General features: G+C 48.8%; 7 protein-coding genes across 7 annotated transcripts; 2 read left to right on the top strand and 5 right to left on the bottom strand.

The window, feature by feature from the left end:
• Window positions 1–1,351: 1,351 nt before the first annotated feature.
• On the bottom strand, window positions 1,352–2,865 carry K441DRAFT_553288 (uncharacterized protein; the record flags this gene model as incomplete). The annotated part of the gene is made up of 3 exons (XM_067643180.1): window positions 1,352–1,975; window positions 2,048–2,329; window positions 2,524–2,865. Coding segments are annotated over 3 exons (1,248 nt in total), but the record flags the coding sequence as incomplete, so codon positions are not given.
• A 1,514-nt stretch (window positions 2,866–4,379) lies between these two features.
• K441DRAFT_553805 (uncharacterized protein) lies at window positions 4,380–6,339 on the bottom strand (the record flags this gene model as incomplete). Its single annotated transcript, XM_067643198.1, has 6 exons — window positions 4,380–4,940; window positions 5,022–5,650; window positions 5,716–5,854; window positions 5,903–6,057; window positions 6,113–6,205; window positions 6,261–6,339. The coding sequence occupies 6 exons, from the start codon at window positions 6,337–6,339 to the stop codon at window positions 4,380–4,382; spliced, it is 1,656 nt and encodes a 551-aa protein (XP_067505724.1).
• Window positions 6,340–7,037: 698 nt separating this feature from the next.
• K441DRAFT_553466 (nuclear localization protein) lies at window positions 7,038–8,732 on the bottom strand (the record flags this gene model as incomplete). Its single annotated transcript, XM_067643183.1, has 3 exons — window positions 7,038–7,593; window positions 7,643–8,633; window positions 8,687–8,732. 3 exons carry the CDS (start codon window positions 8,730–8,732, stop codon window positions 7,038–7,040), a joined length of 1,593 nt encoding a protein of 530 aa, XP_067505723.1.
• A 1,112-nt stretch (window positions 8,733–9,844) lies between these two features.
• On the bottom strand, window positions 9,845–10,823 carry K441DRAFT_695209 (uncharacterized protein; the record flags this gene model as incomplete). Its single annotated transcript, XM_067652793.1, has 2 exons — window positions 10,736–10,823; window positions 9,845–10,640 (listed from the first exon to the last, which is right to left on the bottom strand). Exons 1-2 carry the CDS (start codon window positions 10,813–10,815, stop codon window positions 9,845–9,847), a joined length of 876 nt encoding a protein of 291 aa, XP_067505722.1. The 5' UTR covers window positions 10,816–10,823.
• A 158-nt stretch (window positions 10,824–10,981) lies between these two features.
• Window positions 10,982–14,072, top strand: K441DRAFT_56938 (kinase-like protein). Its single transcript, XM_067643860.1, has 2 exons — window positions 10,982–12,387; window positions 12,440–14,072. The coding sequence occupies exons 1-2, from the start codon at window positions 11,135–11,137 to the stop codon at window positions 13,851–13,853; spliced, it is 2,667 nt and encodes an 888-aa protein (XP_067505721.1). The 5' UTR covers window positions 10,982–11,134; the 3' UTR covers window positions 13,854–14,072.
• A 1,052-nt stretch (window positions 14,073–15,124) lies between these two features.
• K441DRAFT_657595 (Thioesterase/thiol ester dehydrase-isomerase) lies at window positions 15,125–16,743 on the top strand. The gene is made up of 3 exons (XM_067648211.1): window positions 15,125–15,393; window positions 15,517–15,886; window positions 16,046–16,743. The coding sequence occupies exons 1-3, from the start codon at window positions 15,274–15,276 to the stop codon at window positions 16,534–16,536; spliced, it is 981 nt and encodes a 326-aa protein (XP_067505720.1). The 5' UTR covers window positions 15,125–15,273; the 3' UTR covers window positions 16,537–16,743.
• Window positions 16,744–17,085: 342 nt separating this feature from the next.
• Window positions 17,086–17,568, bottom strand: K441DRAFT_676128 (uncharacterized protein; the record flags this gene model as incomplete). The annotated part of the gene is made up of 2 exons (XM_067650918.1): window positions 17,086–17,195; window positions 17,250–17,568. 2 exons carry the CDS (start codon window positions 17,566–17,568, stop codon window positions 17,086–17,088), a joined length of 429 nt encoding a protein of 142 aa, XP_067505719.1.
• Window positions 17,569–20,989: the final 3,421 nt, after the last annotated feature.

The raw sequence follows: 20,989 nt of genomic DNA, 5'->3' as shown, positions 1-20,989 counted from the left end.
AGAGCTGTAACACAATCCTACCCTGACACTTGCAGGCTTGCAAATCATTCAACGAGGCTTCAATATTGAATTGAATTGAATGCCAAGACTCAATCAATTCAATCAACTGAGAGCTCGCGGTCTTGGCAACGCATTCAATCTGGAGGTCCTGATTGAATTGAGTTGATTGAAAAATATTGAAGCTTTTGATATTATATAGAAATATACTGAAGTTCATATGCAGTAATGCCCTAAACCTTATTTTTGTTAGTGTTCCTCACCAAAAAAAGTTTATCCGAGCATCACCCGTTATTTACACCATCATATCGGCGCCAAAGTCTTGCAGGTAAGCAGAGTTTTACTACCAGATTCGCCCTAACCGATGCGATTGCCTATTGGCAAGCTAGACTGAAAAGAACTCACTATCAACGACTCGCTCGCATGGCTCTCGATTTACTGACGATTCCACCAATGCCGGCAGACCCCGAACGTATATTTAGCCTCACGGGCTTGCTCCTCACTGCCAATCGCGCACGACTACGACCCGACATAATTGGGGCTTCAATGGCGGTAGGATCGTGGGACAAGGAAGGCATAATTGATATAGTAGATGGGCAGTTAAAGCGCCCACAGAAGGAAGGAACAGGACATACACGGCAGGAAGGTGACTCAACACCATGCCAAGACTCGCGATAGGCTATGTTGATGGCCGGGCGAAAGGAACGCCGGTGGAAAACGACCTAGGCGTCGCGAGGTAGGTCCTCCTGCATCATCACCATGCCAAGACTCATGATAGTTACTAACTACTACACCAGTTGGATTTAGTTGCAACCGTTGCAATATTGATTCAATCAATTCAATCAATTGAGCCCTCTGCTTACAAAGCTTTCAATTCAACCAACTCGAGGTGTCAATTGAGTTGGGTTGAATGATTTGCAAGCCTGGACACTTGTCGTCTTGGTCTACCGTCCATTATAAGTATAGGGCGACGCACCTTGTGAAATGGCCGGACGTATCTACACGAACAGCCGAACCAGTTTGATGGAAATGGGATTCTCCTATGATTCTCCTATGACACCGGCCAGCCACGCGACATCCCTTAAATCATTGCGTTCAGCCTCGAAAAGGCGATGCAATACTGCCAGATGGAGAGTAATGTATTACAGTACTACATTCAGTTGCCATAACACGTTCTCTAGATGTTTCTGCGCATATCCGTATGTATTCCCATGACCCTCCTTGATATACCCATCCCTATTCCTTCCAAGTCAATTTAATTATGCAACATTCCTCCCAGATTCCCTTCCCCCAAATGACCCCATGCCCCTACACCTAGCAGCCACTTCACAATAATGGATCGTTTACTGTGCCTTCACGGCTTAAACAGCTGCTCCTTCCTGAAAACCTTGAAGTACCCCGCACAAATGAGCAACTGCAAAATCAGCGTGACCCAAAACCACGGCTTCCGCAGTCCGCTCTCCAGGCCGAGCGCGAAGTTCGGAAACACAGCGACAAGACTAGTACTATTTGGTGCCGTCGCCTTCGCCAGGATCGTCGCCACCGACCCGATCACCTGCGCCGCAACAAGTGTAAACGCGACGTGAAACCTCGTCAAGGTCTGCAGAAGAATCATGCCAAAGCCAACCCCCTGCAGCGCATCCAGCACACCCAGCCAGAGCCACAGGCACCTTCCGAGCAGCGCACCAGTAACGCGGCTGCCCAGGGGCACATAGAGGCCGATGTTGGAGGTGGCCCAGAGAATCTGCGCCCAGCGGGGGGCGCCAAGGCCGATGGCGAAGATGGGCAAGATCCACGAGTGTCGTTTGGAAAGGATGCCCAGGATGAAGAGTGCGAGAGCCCAGATGACGATGAAGAAGAGGAGGAGGAGCACAACAGCCCAGATGGGTGCGTGCTGGCTCGACCAGAGATATCGCCAGTTTCGGCCGTAGGGGGCCGAGAGCCAGTAGTTTTGGATAAGGACCATGACAAAGAACCACTAATGAACGGGGGAGGTTTGATGTTAGTTTTGACAATTTCGGAGCCTTGGAATGGGGATATGGGAACGTACAAGAACGACCTTCCTGTGGAGTAACGCCGTGTAAAATGATGGCACCTTTCCGGGGGTTTGACGGTAGTATTTTGGAAGGCCGAAAAAAAGGATCAGCCCCACCGCCCACAAAAATACTGCAATTGGTGTTGTAATGGCAGTTATGGTCCGGGTCGACGTCAAGAGGCTGCTGGCCCTGATACCGGCTGTGGATAGCCTCGTCAACGATGAGCCCCAGTACCACAGCAATGCGACATAGATCTGTTGGGTTCCTTGGATGAGGCAAGCTCTGAGGGCCCAAGTCTCCGTTGGTGTTCCTCCTATAAGTTTCAAGTCAGCACATTTCTTGCAAAGCTTGGTCATTTAGGGCCTGTCGAGAGGCCTCCAGATCTGCATCAATGGATCCATCTGCCCATAGAGGGAACGAAATTCATGTCTTAAGGGGTGAACAACGATGCAGATCCGGAAACCTTCCAGAGTGCCAAAAATAGCCAGACTTTAGATCTTGTGGCCTTGCCTTCAGTTCCAAAATTGAGCGTAAAAAAGAACGACCCGCTAGCAGATGCGAAAGCGTAGAAGCCCGTGGCAATGTTATATATCCAGCCCCTTGCCCCAAGACTCTGGGTGTAGGGGGCAATCCCGACGACAAAAAACGCAACACCATAGAATAGGAAAGGAAGAGCGAGAACATAGATCGACTTGAGTTTGCGAAAAAGGAGCCACCAGAAAAGGGAGGCTACCAAGTAGATGAGGGCGACAACATAGAGCTTTACCGCGACTTGACCGTCCTCACCGGTGAGTAGAGTGATCTGATAGGAGTTTGCGGCAATGATTTGACCCTGGTGGACGTTAGCTGGTGCATCTCTGGTTAGTGAATGGATTAATAAGTTTACCGTAGTATTTCCTATAAGGTTTTATTATACTACTAGGAAAAATATATACCTTTAACGGCATTTTTAATAGCTATCTTTTTTAGTATATTACCTTTTTAGTAGTAGTAAGAGTAGTAGCACTAATGGATTTAATACCTAAATTTTAAAATAATTCTTAAAAAAAATAAGAAGAAAAATAAAAGTAAATAGGAAAAACTATAAGTTAATAAGGTAAGAGGCTATATATTAAATAATTGCTATAGTAGAAACCCGAGAAATAAATTTCCTTAAAATTTAAATTTAAATTATCAATTTAAGCCAATATCTTAAAATAACTAAGAAAATAGTAAGCGGTATAATATAAAACCGGAAAAGGAAAAAAAAGAAATCTCTTTAAATTTGAAAATATAGTATAAGAGGCCTTTTTTTCTAAAAATATATATAAATTATATAACTTAAAAAGTTACCTACTTAAGAGGCATTTTTAAAGCTCTAGAAGAGCTATAGGATTATAAATCTAGTATATAAGTTAGTATATAATGTATATAGCTAATATAAAGCTCTAGCTTACTTAATTTTTGCTTATTAATTAAGCGTTAAGATATTTAAGGTTGAAGAGCTTGATTGAGAGTGAAGTTATCTAGAGCGCCAAGACCTCGCGTATGCTAGGCCGTTTCGGGCTTGGCGCCCTAACCCTGGACGAGTAGTTACCGATCAATCTTAAATTATGTACCTTTTCGCCCAAAATCGCGTGCGAGGGTACCTCAGGGGCGGTCGCTGCGCGACCTCATGCGGGGTTCACGAGCGTTATCAGCAGGGGTGGCCCTAACCTCGTATTAACCCGGGTCGTAACCGCGCCAAATGACCCCCCCCCGACATGTGATAGATATCGTATCGAGATAAGATTAGATTTTCGCCTACCCTGACCGGATCCAGCCGAAGATCCGAATATCCTCAACTTCTACCAAAGGCTTTAGCTTACTACCAAATCTTACCACCAAGGCAGCGAGCTGTTAGCTAGCTGCAGTCTTACAGCTGACTGACTGTCACAACCCTATAAGCTCGCTGACTGCTCACGTTATCAGCCTCTTGGCAACGACGCTGTCAACGACGCTGTCAGCGACGCTGACTCTTGGACACACTGAGTTGGGGTGGCGTCAGAACACCCAGCGCAAAATAGGTTGGTGGTATGCAAAGGTATTCCAGCAAGATTTTGGAGTTGCCGATTTGGCTGGACGGTGAGTGGTGGGTGTTCCCGTAATTTGGAATGCGCTGTGAAAGATGTAACAAAGTAGATGTTCCTGTGCGGTCTCTATTAAATCAGACAATACAGGAGCACGAGCATGCCGATAGAGATATCAAAGCTCCGAAAGCCATTCTGGAATACCGTCTGGTTGATCAACCAAGACAAAAACTATAACATCCCTACAAGAAGCAAATCTATAAAATAAATCGCTCATATACCCACCTCCACTCTCTACCTACACTCCCCCACCACCACTCCCCCTCCCCTCCCACCCCATCTCCTCCTCAACCTCCCAACCCCCCTCCACCCTCCCCACCGGATTCATCCTCAGCCCGCCCCTCCCTGGAGATGACCGTGTCCCTGCACTCGGAGCGCGCCGCAGCGTCTGTTCACTACCAACCCCGTACGAAGACAACCACGTAAACGACCCCGGCGCCGGCGTCGAGATGTGCGCGTGCGGCGGCGTGGGCGACGTGGTGGTTTCGCCAGCCGCTGCGTCTGCGTGCGGCAGCGGGCACGTGGAGGATTTGGGGCCGAGGAAGCGGAAGCGGGCGTGGGTGGGCGAGCGAGTGGCGGGTGCAGAGGTGTCGGGGGATGGGGAGGGGTAAGGGGGCGAGGTGGTGATTGAGGTTAAGGGATGCGGTTTGGAGGGTAGGTTGGAGGGCGAGGTTTCGAGGGAGGTGAGGAGGAGCGGGTCTGCGATGCGGTGGCGGCGGAAGGCGCGGGAGAGGAGGTCGCGCCAGGCGCTGAACATGGAGGTGCGGGCGAGGAGGATGAAGATTTCGATGCCGACGAGCTAGGGGGAGAGAGGGTTAGTTGGGGAGACCGAGGAATCTCCTTTAGGGGGTGGGGGCGGAAATGGTAAAGGGGGACTTACTGAAGCGAGGATTAGAGAGGTGAGCATGGTCGTTTTTGAGACGGTAAAGTTCCCTACGTACTGCAGGCATTCCAACTTATCACCCTCGCTGAGCGTTAAGCATGTAATCCATACCTTCACTGGGATAATGTCGTGTGGGTCGTTGAAGATAGCGCCCAGTTTCGCGTCTTGGCTCCAGAACACGATGAAGAAGGATACGGATCCGATGATGGCCAGTACGCTGACCAGGATATTCCGCCATTGCAATAAAAGCAGATATTTCACGTTCTGCCACGTCCGCACCTTCTCGTTTGTGCTCGCCTTGTTGAGCGAGCCTTGAACGCTGCGCTCTTTCTCGCGCCTCAGGCTGCGGAAGTATACCAAGACGCAGAAGCCTGTTGTGAAGCTTTGCAGGATGAAGCCCGCAATGGCGAAGCCGACCAGCCAGATCCAGAAGCTGACAATGGCGTGCGGGTGATTTGGCAAGCAGGTCTGGCCCATACGGTAGCTGACGCCGGTTGTGGCTAGAAGAGCCGTCATGAAAACAGCTGGGAGGATGATTCCGGCGGCTATGGAGCCGCATTTGAAAGCTTCACCAGGGTCATGGTCCCAGAAGATGCGGATGTGGAGCCAGAGACTGCGGAGGAATACTATATGGTTACGATTTGTCAGTTACGAGACAGTTTTGGTTCCAAAGTACAAAGGAGCCACAGACCCCATATCACAGACCCAAGGCCTCCGATGGCAACAAAAGCCCCAGTCCAAGCACACGAAAGGCTTGAGTGCATGTCATTCGGTGTAATGTCGTCAAAGCACAACCCTGGATCAGTACTAGCAGGGATGACAAAAGATAACTGGTTTGACGTATTAGACGTGGTTTGAAAATACTTTGCTTGACGTACAGATATAAATAGCACTGGAAATAGCAGCCCGACGCTAAGGTAATGTCGATGGCTTTTCTCTGGCGGTAAAATGGCAAACGAGAGTAGTAAAAATATACAAAGAACGAGGGAAAAAGTACTGAGAAAGTTTGGAACTTTGAGTTGGGAGGACCAATCTGTAAAGAGTGGTGAATATAGAATCGCATAACAGCTATGCAAGCGGGCACTTACCTGGAGGATAAACCCATTCTCCAATCGGGCATGGGAAGCAGCATCTTGTTCCGTCCTGGTTTACGCCTACACCACAATATCGACCAGGAATGTCTGGAGCTCAAGTTAGTCGAGTATATCCTCAACTGGCAGGAGGAAGGAAGCATACGGCCACCAGTGAAGCCATAGTTTGATTCTTCAAGCAAAGGCGGTGCGCAAGCCGGAGGAGTGAAGTTCGTGCTGCCCATATTGTGGATATTTAATTATCTCAAGGTATGAGGCTCCTGTTTTCGGTGGGTTGACCCTACTCCGTGTCCTTGGACCAATGAGTTGCGTTTGCAGACTTGGCCGATGTGTCGGGTGGTTTATCTGGTGTTCGACTGGAGAGACGAAGTTTCGGGTCAGAAGATCTCATTATTGCTAAAGTCCTTTGTTCACAAAATCTTTTGTGGGAATGGAGTGTATCGCATTGTTGAGAACTGGGAATTAGGTAGAAGAGGCTTGAAATATTCCTTTGTTATCCACGTGGTCTCAGCCAACCACCCTGCCAACGTGGTGACCTAAAATACCGACACTTCGGATCAAAAGGGTCTAATGAAAGACGCAGTTTTATAAAGATGACGAGAGCACAACCACAAAGGCTACGGCAAGAACGCAAGAAGTAAAAAGGTCCTCAATTACTCACTCTAGCAGGATTAAAATATTCTGCCGAATAATACATACTTCGGAGGAAAGGTCAGAACCCTATAGCCTATTTTAGATCGGTGGTACGCTCCATGCCATCCACCATGAAATACCAAGATAACCTTTGCCAGCTCCAAAGTGATGCGGGATTGTTATACTGTAACCGGGTGATAACCGTTATTCACCTGAAACGCCGCCTTTCGTTCTGCAGATGTTCTGATGCTAAGGCAGTTAGAGCAAACGAAATAAAAATTAATTTCATTCAAACCGGAACCCCCGAAAACCCAATCTTCAACTTGGCTCGTGCCCCATCGATAGTCTCGGTGTGCCATTGGGATTTCCATTCCGTCTCCCTCCGCTTCGCTTCATTAAAGGCTTGTCGACATTCTACAGGTAGTTCGGCTAGGACGTCGTCCGGAACATTTGCTAAACCGTTGACTCCGGTGTCATGAAAGTCTCCATCAGGGCCAGGGATACCCAGACCAGAAAGGGAAGGGGAGGTGAAGTAGGTATCTACCACCAAGAAGTTGCGGGATACAATAGGAGGGACGGGCGTGAAGATTGCGTCGCTCCTATGTTCCTCAACCGTGGAGTGCTCGAGGCTAACTTCTTGCACGCCATTTGTGAGCTCAGCCATGCCATTGGTGAGAAGTCGCGTTTCGCGTTCTTCAGCTAGTTCGTATGGCACCGCAAGAATTTCCTCCCATAGCACATGAGTAGGTTGCGTTATTTTTGGATAACACATCATGTTTGTGTGAGGATCATACACACCGTCTAAATTCTGACGTCTAGTTGTGGCAAGAGTAGAATTAAATCGACTGGGAGAAATTAGCACCAAATGCAAACACGGTTGCGAAGGAATCTCACCTTGCAGCACGAGCATGCTCAAACTGCCAATTAGCTGACGTAATATTAATCTTACGCTTTCCTGGCACTACTTTGCCATTTGCCAAAGGCACACTCGGGACTCCCGTATGATAAACGCTGCTTGCTCCATGCCACGCAACGTATTGGTTCTTGTTGTACGGCTCCCCTGGAGGTGGAAGCCTATCATTGGGATCTGCAATTTCTCCTTCGATGTCTCCTCGTTCCCGTGCTGCGGTGACATAATAATCGTCGATGACCCTCTTCCCGCCGACAATGATTCGCGCACCGAACTCTCGGAAGACGGATCGAGCAGTAACAACGCCAATAGCACGACCCTTGTAGGAGTGTGGGATGATTTCTCGAGTGATTAGGTCCTTCTTCTCGGAATCGTCGATGATGATCTTGAAGAGTTGCATGTGCTTTGTGAAGAAAAGGTAACTGTCCCTGAAACCAGTACATCTTGCAGGCTCGGTGGACAACATGTACAGCCTATCGCCTCGCCCTGTGATAGTAAATACTCGCACACGGTAGTCTCGTCCGCCTTGTAGGTTTCCCAGCTTATCGACTTTCGCCTCTCCTTCGGGATCCTCAGGAAGAGCCACCTCGTCATCGATGACTTCCATCATGTTGCCTTCTTTGTCGATAGGAACTCTAGTGACATGGGATGGTCCTCCCCTGGGTCGACCTCTAAATCCTCCGGTTGAAGGTCGGCCTCGTCGACGCTTCTGAGGCGTTCCGCCTTCTGAAGCAGCATCAGCATTTGGATCCGGAATGTTCCAATCTGGTGGCCTGTTCTTTGGCGGCCGACCTAGACGTCTTTTACGCGGAAACTGTTGGACGACTGGCGGAGAGGAGGGCTCGGAGGGCGCTGGTCCGGCTTCTGAGTCTTGCGCGGGGGTGTCTGCATCTTCCTCTTGAGCTGGTGTCTCGGGATGCGACTCCGGAGCGTCAGCCATATCGTCGTCTGAATTCTGTGGAGGTGTTGGGGTTCCTGAGATGAATGAAATTAGGAAAGATTCTCAACGCAAGGGTTAGAGTTTGAACGGATGGGCGTACTGCGAAGCGCAGCAGCGCGTGGTCTGCGCGCCATTGTTAGGAGACGAGTGGTGCTTGCTGTGTTTGGATGTCGGTGTAGATATCAGGGCATGCACTGGGGCAGTTCGCGGTGCGCAGCTAAGACGTGAATAGACAGATGCGACTTTCGTAAGGCAAGAGTTGCCAAGGCGCTAGATGTGTACGGGGCAGTTGAGAGCTTAGCTAACGAATGGAGCAATTTATTATTTGACGAGGGAGCACGTGAGAAGCCCATTCTCGTGACTGACTTATTCAGGCGAGAGGCTTATACACGTAATAAGGCTTAGGCTTGGTCTATCACATGCTCGACCCTTGCATGTGTTAACTTGAATGCTGCAATATTGCAATATTGAAATGCTGAAATGCTGAAATGCTGAAATGCTGAATGGCACCTGGGCGGAAATCCCCGGGGTCCACAAAGTTGCACAGTCCAAGTCAGGCTGTTAGGCTGTCAGGTGCAATGCAGAAAAATCCGGGTCATGCTCAAGCTGCCTGTTTTGCGAACTTTCCTCTCTTCCCACCTCATCCCGTTCAGAGCGGGGGCTGGGGCTTCCTCCCAACCGCCTAGGGCAGATCTACCAAAGCAGATTGAGTCGACCAACGGCATGACTGCCAAGGCCAACTTTGTATCTATAGCACATAACCTCCAATGACGGTTTTGTACCACTTGAATCCGGTCAGCATCAGCTTCGTCACCCGCAATAGTGTACAGCTGAGGGTAGATATGAGGCCGCATCAGCTCTGATGACGGCAGAGGGTAGCACAGTGGCCGTCTTCTGCCCTGTGTGGGCACAGCACGAAGAGGCGACGAAGGAAAACATCAATCACGACAATATCAAATCAGGGCAGGATGGTGTGGGTGGCGGTTTAGAGAAGCCGCGGCGGGAATGCAAGGCAGAATATCGGCCAACGTTGGCGGATCGGAGCCATTGACGGGTGGGAGCCATGGTTCGAGCACTGCGGAATAATCGCTTCATGTGCGGAAGAAGATTAAGCGGCAACGGGGTTGTGGAGAGCGAGAAGTGGTTTGGCAGCTGTAGACCAGTGGCAACTGTCAGTAGGAGCGGTGAACGGTCTTGGAAAGATATACGGCTGGGGCGCGTTGGGGGCAAGTAAGAGGGTGAGGAGTCAATGTCGAGTCAAAAAGGGCTTCACTTTGGCATCCTGCATCCAGCTGCATCTCCCTTGCTCGTGCTTTCTGAGTTTTTTCCTTATCCTCGTCGACGAGAGGCCGCCCCAGGCTGACCAGGTGTGAGACGCCATCACGCCCAAACAGCCCAACCAGCGGGACTCCCCAAAGCGGCAGTCGATCGCAAAGCCCGGCTGTGTTTGCTGGCTGCGGACCAAAGGGACGTGAGCTACGTTGAGTGAGCGACCAGAGCGACCAGAGCGACCAGAGCGACCAGAGCGGCCACTGCGAGAACTGGCCCGAGAAAGTTCTGGGAGCAGACTTTTTGCACCGTTCTGCACCCGGGGCCAATAGGGCGCGTTGCATTGTTTTTGGTTTTTGCGGCATCGCGCTTGTCGTGCTTTAAGAGTCGTCCACCAGCCGAGCAAAACATGACGCTGCGAAGTGCCAGTCCTGGCTGCAACAAAGACGCTCGCTCCATCAAGGACGCCTGCGCCCGACGCTCTGCGACAAATCTCGTCCCATCTTCTCTCAGCTACAACTCTGCCTTCACCTTCCCTCACCAGCACCAGCACCACCAGCACTACCACAGCACCAGTGGCACCGGCACCGGCACCGTCACCGATGGTCGACCTTCCACTGCCACTGGATTCTCGACTACCGACACCGGCGTAGCTCCCAGGCCTTCTGTGCCCCGTCGTCGCCTGAGCACCAGCACCAACACCAGCACCTCGCGCCCAGGCGAAGGCAATTCGAGGCCCCGGCGGCCTTTTCCCTCGTGGAAGTCCTCGAGCGCTGTCCCAACCCTCTCAACAGCCTCAGTGCGCTCATCTGGCACAGCAGCTACCATCGCTCCAATCCCTCCCTCACTCCGTCTGCTCCCCACTTACTGGCTTGGAGCTGCATCCGCCATGACGGCCCACGGTGGGGTTAATCCACATACTGCAGCGGACCTGCTCCGGCAGGCCATGATGCAGAGGTAAGCTCGTGCCCGAATCCTGATTTTCTTGCGTCTCACCTCCACGATGTCTATGTATGTCGGTAAAGAGGGGGACCAGGGTTGAGGGGAAATCTTGGATCGCAAAAGCCTTCTAAAACGCCTCGCTTCGATCGCCCAACAAGCGAGCGACCAAAGTCCAGAAGGCTTTCGCGGGTGTCATTCGACTTTCCTGAAATAGATAACCGTGCTCGACACCCTCTATATCCTTTATACCCTCCACACCCTCTACACCCTCACTCTCCACATCCTCGACATCCTCTTTCGCAGCTGCTCGCAGCTTGCTTTCATCATGCCTTTTGCTAACTCCCTTCGTCCGCCCAATAGAGCCAGTGACGACGAAGTCCAAGACCAGATCGGCTCCAACAGCTCCACTCCACCCGGCGCCGCCACGCCACGTCCGGACTTGACCGACAAACGCCTGCCGGGCATAATTCACAGTTACTTTGGTCAGGTTCGTGATTCTCTACGTCCCAGTCCGAAGTCTACGAGCAGCCTCTCCCCCGCACAGTCCACACCCGTTGCACACGGAGCAGAAGCTGGGAGTACAGGGCAGGAGCATCACGAAAGCCTCAATCTCAGTGTTGATGCACTGCTCACCGCTCCATGCTCTCCCAGCTTAGTTTTGAGCGGTGATTACGAATCTCCGCCACTGCTTCCCCATGAGCGCTTGAGCCCTGCACCACAGCGACTTCCCTCTGCATATCCCATACCTTCTTTTTCATACCCGACCCCTCCGACATCATCGTCCTCGTCCATGCGCAAGGTTAGCAAGGACGAGAAAACCGCAAGCGGTTCCAGCCATGCCTCTCCGACTCGTGCACTTTCTGCACAAGACAAGAAAGGCATCCTAGAACTTCCCCCACCCAGAGCACGTAGACATACATATTCAGTGGCAACCCCTCTCTCAGCTGTTGTTACGACATCCTCTGTTCCTGCTGCACATATCTCGAATCCAGCTTCTCGTCTTCCTTCGACCACCCCTCCTAGTCCTATCATTACTCCACTTTCTGCTTCGAGGCATTCGTCGGCTTCAAGGTCGGCTGGAAAAGTCAAGAAGCTAACTGAAGGCGATAATTCGCCATCGCGAGATCAGGCCACCCCTCCGCAAACGCCGAGAACACGTTCGCAAGAAGGAAAAGTGCCTCCTTCAAATCTATCACAATCCTCGCAAACATCCAACGGAAAACCCAAAGAGACGAGCGGTGCCACGGTCGGTCCTCCAAAAGGCAAACTTTCCGTCTCGATATCCGAAGGCCGAGGCTTGCGTCCAAGCGTAGATCCCTACGTCGTATGTCAATTCCAATGGGCAGAATACATATCAGAAGGTCCGAGGAATGAAGAATCACCGAAAAAGTTGGGTGATGGGTTAGGACGTGGTAATAGTGCGGTTATGATGAAACGCACCGACAGCGATTATGGCAGGTCCATGGCAATCCCTATGAGGAGTAGGCAAAGCAGCAACAGCGGTATAAGCTCAGATCCCAAAGAGAACGGTCAACTGAAACAAGTGACCGATCCGAAATGGGAGCATGATGCAATATTGTATGTTCATATTTTCATACGTTCGTCAAAGCTACGCTAACGATTATATCAGTGATGTTGTTGGTGACCACTCCGAGATCGATATATCCATCTACGATCGATCTAATCAAGAAGCATTTCTGGGCCATGTCCGTTTCTGTCCGAATCTAGTTGAATACGAGAAGCCCTATGATGGGTGGTTCACACTCGAACCGCGTGATGGCGAGGAAGACTACGTAACGGGCGAGATCCATTTGCGAATCAATTTCCAGAAGACGGACAAGAAGCATTACGGACCGGAAGACTTTGAAATTCTCAAGCTTATCGGAAAGGGTACATTTGGCCAAGTTTTCCAGGTACGGAAGAGAGATACACGCCGCATATATGCCATGAAAGTCCTTTCGAAGAAGGTGATTGTGCAGAAGAAGGAAGTTGCACATACTCTTGGCGAGCGGAATATTCTCGTGCGTACAGCCATGGCCGACTCGCCATTTATTGTTGGCCTGAAGTTTTCGTTTCAAACACCTACGGATTTATACCTAGTTACGGATTACATGTCTGGCGGGGAACTTTTCTGGCATCTTCAGAAGGAGGGCCGTTTCCACGAAGCTCGGGCCAAGTTCTACATCGCCGAATTGATCTTGGCCCTTCAACATCTTCACGAACACAACATTGTCTACCGAGACCTCAAGCCAGAGAACATCTTGCTTGATGCGAAGGGGCATATCGCTCTATGTGATTTTGGCTTGTCGAAGGCCAACCTAACGGAGAATGCAACAACCAACACGTTCTGCGGTACAACTGAGTATCTGGCGCCAGAAGTCCTTTTGGACGAACACGGCTATACCAAGATGGTGGATTTCTGGTCTCTTGGTGTTTTGGTGTTTGAGATGTGTTGCGGATGGAGTCCCTTCTACGCGGAAGACACGCAGCAGATGTACAAGAACATCGCATTCGGCAAGGTTAGATTCCCACGGGACGCACTCAGCACCGAGGGCAGGAACTTCGTCAAAGGTCTCCTCAACCGGAATCCGAAGCATCGGTTGGGCGCGACGCGCGACGCGGAGGAGCTCAAGGCGCACCCGTTTTTCGCCGATATTGACTGGGATGCGCTTACAAAGAAGAACGTGGTCCCGCCCTTTAAGCCAAAACTCAAATCGGAGCTTGACGTGTCCAACTTCGACCCGGAGTTTACCAACGCTTTGAACGGCAGCGGGTCATTGAACGCGCGTGCCGCCGCCCTCGCATCGGGCGTCAACCCCGCTTCAACGCCACTGTCTCCCACCATGCAGGCCAACTTTGCCGGCTTCACCTTCGTTGATGAGAGCGCCATGGACCAGCATTTCAAAAACAGAGACAACGACCTCGAGCGTATGGACGAGGACGACAAAGAGGAGGACGCCGACTGGGAGAAGCCATTCGCTAACAGAGGAGATCGGATGAGCGGTGTTGTACATGACGACAGTATTTTCAAGCACGATGCTTAAGCAGACAATGGCAAATTGATACTCGGAGCCCACTTGCACTCGCATATCTCATCGTATTCACGGCGTTTTCTTGCGTCGGCAAAAGTTTATTTCGCTGCGGACATTGATAACGATTCGACGATCCGATTTATTTTTCCTTTTTCTTGCTGTAATGAAGTTGGAAGGTTTCATTATTGCTAACCTTTTCTTTCTGGATACCCTGGGTTCTCGGTCGATGTACAATCCCTTTATCTGGATGCGATGAAGATCCAAGATCAGCAGTGGCAAACGACCGGCCTTCGCCTCGAAGGGTATATATCTTCTACGAAATTCGCGAGACAGGAAGCAACATGTAAGTATTGATTTGGGTGGTTTACTTTGAGCTCGGAGATCCATGGCTGGCTTGTAAGCAGCCCTTCTTTACCTTCTCTACATGTGTCTTTTCCTTCACAGCGCCAATGGTAGTGACTGATTCCGAGCTTTGCATCACATCTGGTTCATGGAGGATCGCATTGCCATATCAGTTGGTTTTTCTCGGTTTTTCGGCGTTTTCATGTTTTCCCTACGAATTGCATTGCGTGGGCGGGATAGGATGGGGCATGAGGGTCTCCTTTTTTTCGCGCCCATTTCGCTGTTACACTTTGTGCATGTGTTCCAAGCATATTCATACGTACGCATGCCATCACGTCTTGCTTAAATGGTTAATCAGGATGGGGGAATCTGTAAATATTGCAATGAATAAATGGTACTCTATGATATCATGGTTATTTTGCTTTTGATCTTCATATTTAACTTGGAATCAATAGCCTTGAACTGCCGATGACTCTACATCAACCCCAGGATTGTACAGGGCTTATGCAGCAAGGATCAGGTCTGCCGCTTAAGGCGAATGAAGTTTAGACATTTTTATTAAGTCTCATTATATGTACCCGTCCAATGGATTTACCTTAACCCCTACCGAGCATAGACTCTTAAGAAAAACTATTTGAGCTAGATGGAGGACTGAGGAGCAAAAACGGCGGTCAAAGCAAAAGCTTTAGTGTTTTGCATAATGACTTGTTAAGACGGAATTCTCCAACCAACATTGTTGATTCTACTAATTGAGAAGCTCTCCAGAGCTCTACCGGGATGGCCATGGCCTTAAATGTAACATCAAACACTTATTTACAGTTAGATATGCCACCACTTCAACTAGAAGACACTTGAAGCTTCAAACATGAAGCTCGAGCCGGCAAACCTGGCATCACAAAGGTAGACCTCGGCAAGCCCACAAAGCTCCATCCCTCGGCCCTCAGCTTCTTAACCCCGGATTAAGTTTCCCCGCGCTGGATTACTTATTTACACTGTATATAGTCTTTTTAGTTCTCCTTTCGAATTTCTATACATACGTATACTACCATCTAGTGTTTTCATCGCATCTTTCACGCAATTGGAATTAAAAATGAGCGGACCAGGCGCCGGCTTCGAATTCCCCACCTTCCCAGTAACATGGCTGAAGCGTGACCTCCTCCTCTTCGCCGCCAGCATCGGCTGCACATCTGACGAGCTGCACTTCCTCTACGTAAGCCCAGGAATCTCCCCCATCCCTCCCCAGTCCTCTCCTCGCCCGAGCCCGAGCCTTCCCCCGTCAGCCAGCCCCCACTAGCTAGACGCACAAGACGCTGACGACCCGGGTCCGCGGCAGGAACTGCACCCGTCGTTCGCGGCGTTCCCGACCTACCCCATCATCCTACCGTTCAAGCACACGGACCAAGAAGTAGTCGACTTCTACGCGCGCTCGAATAGCACGCCGATCGCGGGGGTGCCCAAGTTCGACACGCGCGGCGCGCTGGACGGCGAGCGGCGCATCACGTTCCTCAAGCCGCTGCCCGTGTCGTCCGAGGGCCGCCGCTTCGAGATCCGGAGCAAAGTCATCGGCGTGTACGACAAGGGCAAACCGGGGACGGTGGTCGAGACGGAGCAGACGCTTGTGGATGCGCAGAGCGGCGAGGTCTACTCGCGGGCGGTTGGGAGCGGGTTTTATGTTGGGCAGGGGGGCTGGGGTGGGCCGAATGGTAGGTTGCGCTGGTTCTATGTGCTGTATTCCTCTTCGCTTTCTGCGTTCGCTGGATGAGCGGGTTGGGGGTTAAGGGGGGAGGAGAGGGGAGAGGTTGAGTGGACTATACTGGACTGGACTGAACTGGACGCACACGCTAACACGACCATCATCCCAGGCCCCAAAACAGTAAACTACCCGCCGCCGCAAGGCAAGCAGCCGGACGCGACCTACGCGTTCCAGACGACGCCGGAAACCGCGCTGCTGTACCGCCTCAACGGCGACTACAACCCGCTGCACGCGACGCCGGAGCCCGGCGCCAAGATGGGCTTCGGCGGCCCCATCATCCACGGCCTGTTCTCGTGGAACTGCACCGCCCACGGTGTCCTGCAATGTCTCGGCGGCAGCGACCCGGCTAACATCAAGGAGTTCCAGGCCCGCTTCGCGAGCCCCGTCAAGCCGGGGGATAAGCTGGTCACCGAGATGTGGAAGATGGGCGGGGCGGATAAGCATGGGTTTGAGGAAGTGAGATTCGTCACGAGGGTCGACGGCGGGAAGGTGTGCTTGAGTAATGGGAGGGCGCTGGTGAGGTGTGTGGACGGTGCGAAGGGGAGGCTGTTAGGAGAGGTGAAGGGGAAGGCTATTGGGAATGTGCCGGCGATGTTGTAAGGAGCTGTGGGGCGCTAAAGTTGCGAGACTTCTGTATATCCAAGCAGTGGTATGGTATGCTCTATAGTTTGATATGTTGGTGGTGGTCTACTGCTTCAACGGCACCAGTAACAGCATGTCAGTCTTCTGGTATAGGTGTTGCTTGGGGCAAAAAATGATTATTTGCGAGCAGAGCAAAGGTATTCTGCCAAATTTCTTCCCATCGGCTTCTCTTTCACCCTTCTCCACACCAAACATTTCCGAGAATTGGGCCCGCTAGAAAACGCGAAGAACACCAAGCGGGTCTCATCCGAAAACACTTCTGTCCCCGAATCCACGACTCTTGCGTAGCGGCGTGTACCCACTTTCGTTTTTTTTCCTGCTCGGAACCCACAGTATACGGTATTACTGGGATAGTCTAGATATATAAGGACCCAATTGCCATAACGGAATTATTACAACAAGGACATAGTGCTTATTAATCCATACGGCCCTTGTAGTGTGAGTGACTCCTAATGCCTATTACTATATATCTCTTTATATAGCAAACAGATAAACCATTAACAATACTTAAGACTCCAGGAGTTCCCCACCGCTATCCTTACCCAACCCCTGTTGGTATAGAGCATCTTCGTATTCAATATCTGGAGAACTGTCATCTAGGAAAAAATCCCATATGTCTATTATACTGTTAGTATACACCCATGACAACTAAGAGGAGGCGCTTCGCATACGGATTTCCCAACCCCTTAACCTCATATACGCATGAATCTCTTCTAAACTCATCTTAGAAACCTCTTCTGTTGTTGGCACCCACTGATCGGCGGCCTTTGATGGCGTCTCTGGCGTTGCAGGGCATACGGGAGACGAAATGTTAGTCGCAGGAGTATCGGAGGAGCTGGAGGGCGGAGTAGATGGCGGCGTTATGGAAGGTGCATTTGCAGGAGCCGGGAGACCTAGTAGTGGTTCGGGGGTAGCTCGGTGAAGCCGTTTAGCAGGACCTTGCGTGTAGTGGGGTTCTTCAGAGGGTCGCTTGGAGGATTGCGATGCCATTCTCTATGTTCGTGACAGAGCTTGGACTTGAGCTAGAGTTGGAGGTAGAATGGGAGAAGGCGTCGGAGAAAGAGTCGGAGAAAGATTTGTGGGCGTTAGATGGAAGCTGTAGCTGGGGGTAGAATTTGCGCTGGAAGTTGTTCGTGTGTAGGTACCAGGAGAGGCGAGTAGCTGTTGAAATACGTCACGTCGTAAAAACTTTTTACGCTCTGTAGTTTCAGCTAGGCACCTAGATTCCAATTTTCAAACCCCTGCAAACCCACTATTTTGTTTGCCAATACACATTCGAAATCTAATGATCCAATCATCTAAAAAGATGATGATTCTAGGCCACGTAAGGAGCATCTTGCTGCAGTTGGATGGTGTTTAGAGAACTAACAGTGACAATAGGTGGCCCATGGCAAGGTGCTTGACTACGATCTACGCAATGTAGTGGCGGAAATCAAGAGAGTATGTATCTCGTCCAAAGATGGTGTTTAAAAACTCTTCTAACAAAGAAAACAGTTCCATCTGCGACCCCTGGCGTGGTCATATAGTCGTCGGTGCTTATTGACCCGAGGTACGAGTGGTCTATATTTTCGGGTCCTAGAATTCAAACTTTGCCAAGCCAGCTTCTGATTGGTTCAAAAAAACTTGCGGACGGTAAGTCGTGGCAGAATTCACGTGACGAACTTCAAAATATTAGAACATTAAAATATTATACACGTACCTTTTTGTTGACGTCTTTGTTGATATCTCTATTAATACCACTATATATGCCGTAAATATGGCAGACCTTACTGTAATTAAGTGCAGTAAGTGCTGTATCTATAAGCCCCGCCTTAACTTTGTTAAAGATGGCCCTTTAAAAAAGCTTTTAAAGCTGTGCCAGTTATGTCAGTTAAAGGCGCGTATTCCCTATATACTACTTCTACTTCTGCTTACTTTTCTAGGCCTCTAAATATAATTTAAATAAGCGGAGAGCTCTTATAGAGTTAGGTTCTACTACTAAGAATCGTCCTATAAGGCGCTAGCAAACTACTCTACCTAAAAATAATACTGAGAACGCCTTCCTGCCTTGCGGCCAGAATAGCTAAGATACCCCTAAAATAGCTTAACGGCGGAAGATAATTAGGGTAATATAACGGGAGTATTGCATTCTTAATCGGCGGGGTAAAGCTCACTTGCCTACTCCTCCGCTATATACTATAGATAAAGCTCCGTGCAGTAGAAGAGGCACTCTAGATAGCCTAAATATGTCCTTGCCGGAACTAGCTTCTATACCTACTCTACCGCCAATACCTACTCCAACTACGGCCACACCACTACCCGTTTCGGCTGTTAATTGGGAGCGAATTAAGAAGTTTAGGAGTATACTATAGGCTAAATATATAGAGACGTGCAGCCGTTATAAGGAGCGGTGGTTCTAAATGGGCCTAGCTATAGAGGGTGATAATATAGGTATATATAAAGCCTATATTAAGGACGCTGATAGCCTTAAATATTTAACCCTTTCCCCCCTATTTGGTAAAAGTAATGGGCTTAATTTGGGGCCTATTCCTAGCTTCCTACCTATACTTACCGCGGTAGAGGAGCTTCTAATTACGCGTGTATACGTTTATCTGCAAGTCGTGTGTATACGCGGCTAGTAATATCGCTATACTAGCTATATCTGCTGCTTTAGCTAGAACATACTAAAGACCTAGAGGTAGCTGCTATGGCTACCTACTAAACTTAATATACTGGTCGTGAGGCCTACGGCAGTAGAGGGTAGTAAATACCTAAGTCAGCGGTTTACTAAGCGGTATACTGTAAGGCGCTCTACTATAGTATAGTAGCTTTACTTTCTAAAGGTTAATTATCCTAATTATCGTGACGTTAAAATATATAGTATTTAGCTTACTAGCTTACCCAAAAATAGCTCTATATTAGATTAGCTACCTTATATTAATAAGTTAGAGTCTAATTTTAGTAGCCTAACGGCTTACCCTACTGCTCCTATACAACGTTTTGCTGTTAATCCTTTACCTACTAAGCTTAGCAGTAATATACTAGACGGCGAATTTAATAATAATATACTAGATATTTTAGTTCCTAATCTAGTGCCTAACCTTAATAAATTGGAGCTTTTGGGTTATGAGGTTTAATACTAATAAGACCTATAAGCGGGCCTAGAGGTTCCTACTATGCAACAGACACCTCTCTCTAAATAATTAGCTAGTTTTATTATGCGTAGCGCCTTTCCTACTCTATTTCCTTATAGTAAAGCCAATTTTAATATACCACGAAGCTATATGGTTACCCTAGCTGCGTACGCTAAGCATATACTTAAGTATTAGGATAGTCGGTTTGGCCGCCACCCCTTATTTCACTACTATGTGTTTAATTGGATTATAAGAGAGCAAGCCCTTAACGCCACCCGCTTCCTCTATAGCCGATTAGATAAAAATAGTCTATTTTTAGATAAGCTTAGTAATCTTATAAATAGTAATAGGGGTAGCTAGTTGCTAAATAAGATTATACAGTATATACGGAACCTTAAGGGCACTAGACCTTACTAGAGGCAGAAGAGAAATAAGCTTACGGCTTATACTAAGAATATTAAGAGCGGGTCTCTATTCTTTACACTTAGCGCTATTAATCTATATTAGTATAATCTACACTCTTATATGCCTCTATTTAATAAATATAAGGCTGCTAATAAGGCTTAGCGCTACCGGATTACTTTTTAGAATCTTAATAATAATCCGTATATTACTACTTACTAGCTATATTACCGCTTTAATCTATTTAGGAAGCACATGCTTATAGGCCTATTTAATAGCACTAACTTTTAGTCCTAATATAAGTGGTAGGTATGAGGTAGCGGCTATATATATAGCTTTTTATAGAGTTTAATAGCCCCAAAGCCAGATCTATTAGCTATTAAATTAAGGGCGGCTTTTACTAAGTATTAGGCTACTTTTATATCCGTAATTAATTTTAATCGATCTAGGCCTCCTAATCTCCAATATCCTTCTACTCTTAGCTATAAAAAACAGCTTAATACTAGTAAGCTTCTTACTACCTACCTTAATCGATTTTAACGGCACCATAATTACACCGAATCTTACTACTTAAGATTAAAAAAAGGCTCTACTAGAGTAAAGGAGTGCCGCTTTTACTTTCTACGCTCTCTCCGTAATAAGGCCGCTATATTAAAGGATTAAAATCCATATCACTAGACGTTCTGTCTATAGCGTAATAATAAGATGGCGAATATTAATACGTTACCCGCTATAAGTGTATTAATAATAGTTAACTATATAGGTAAGTATTGTAGCAAGGAAGAGAAGAAGTTAACTTTCTACTAGGAGTTACTTTAATTAGTACAGCCGCATGCCAATAGCCTTTATACCTTTAGTTTGGTCGTGGCTAGGTTTATAAATAAGCTTATTACTAA

This window comes from Cenococcum geophilum (genome assembly GCF_001692895.1).
Source record: "Cenococcum geophilum 1.58 unplaced genomic scaffold K441scaffold_14, whole genome shotgun sequence".
Lineage (NCBI taxonomy): Eukaryota > Fungi > Ascomycota > Dothideomycetes > Gloniales > Gloniaceae > Cenococcum > Cenococcum geophilum.
This window is presented reverse-complemented; position numbering and strand designations above follow the sequence as displayed.

Excerpts from the sequence above, each read along its gene's own strand:
- K441DRAFT_56938 (XM_067643860.1), top strand. The coding sequence starts at position 11,135 with ATGCCTTTTGCTAACTCCCTTCGTCCGCCCAATAGAGCCAGTGACGAC. Across the intron at positions 12,388-12,439 it reads TGGGAGCATGATGCAATATT|TGATGTTGTTGGTGACCACT; the intron begins GTATGTTCATAT and ends CGATTATATCAG.
- K441DRAFT_657595 (XM_067648211.1), top strand. The coding sequence starts at position 15,274 with ATGAGCGGACCAGGCGCCGGCTTCGAATTCCCCACCTTCCCAGTAACA. Across the intron at positions 15,394-15,516 it reads ACGAGCTGCACTTCCTCTAC|GAACTGCACCCGTCGTTCGC; the intron begins GTAAGCCCAGGA and ends GGTCCGCGGCAG. Across the intron at positions 15,887-16,045 it reads GGGCTGGGGTGGGCCGAATG|GCCCCAAAACAGTAAACTAC; the intron begins GTAGGTTGCGCT and ends CCATCATCCCAG.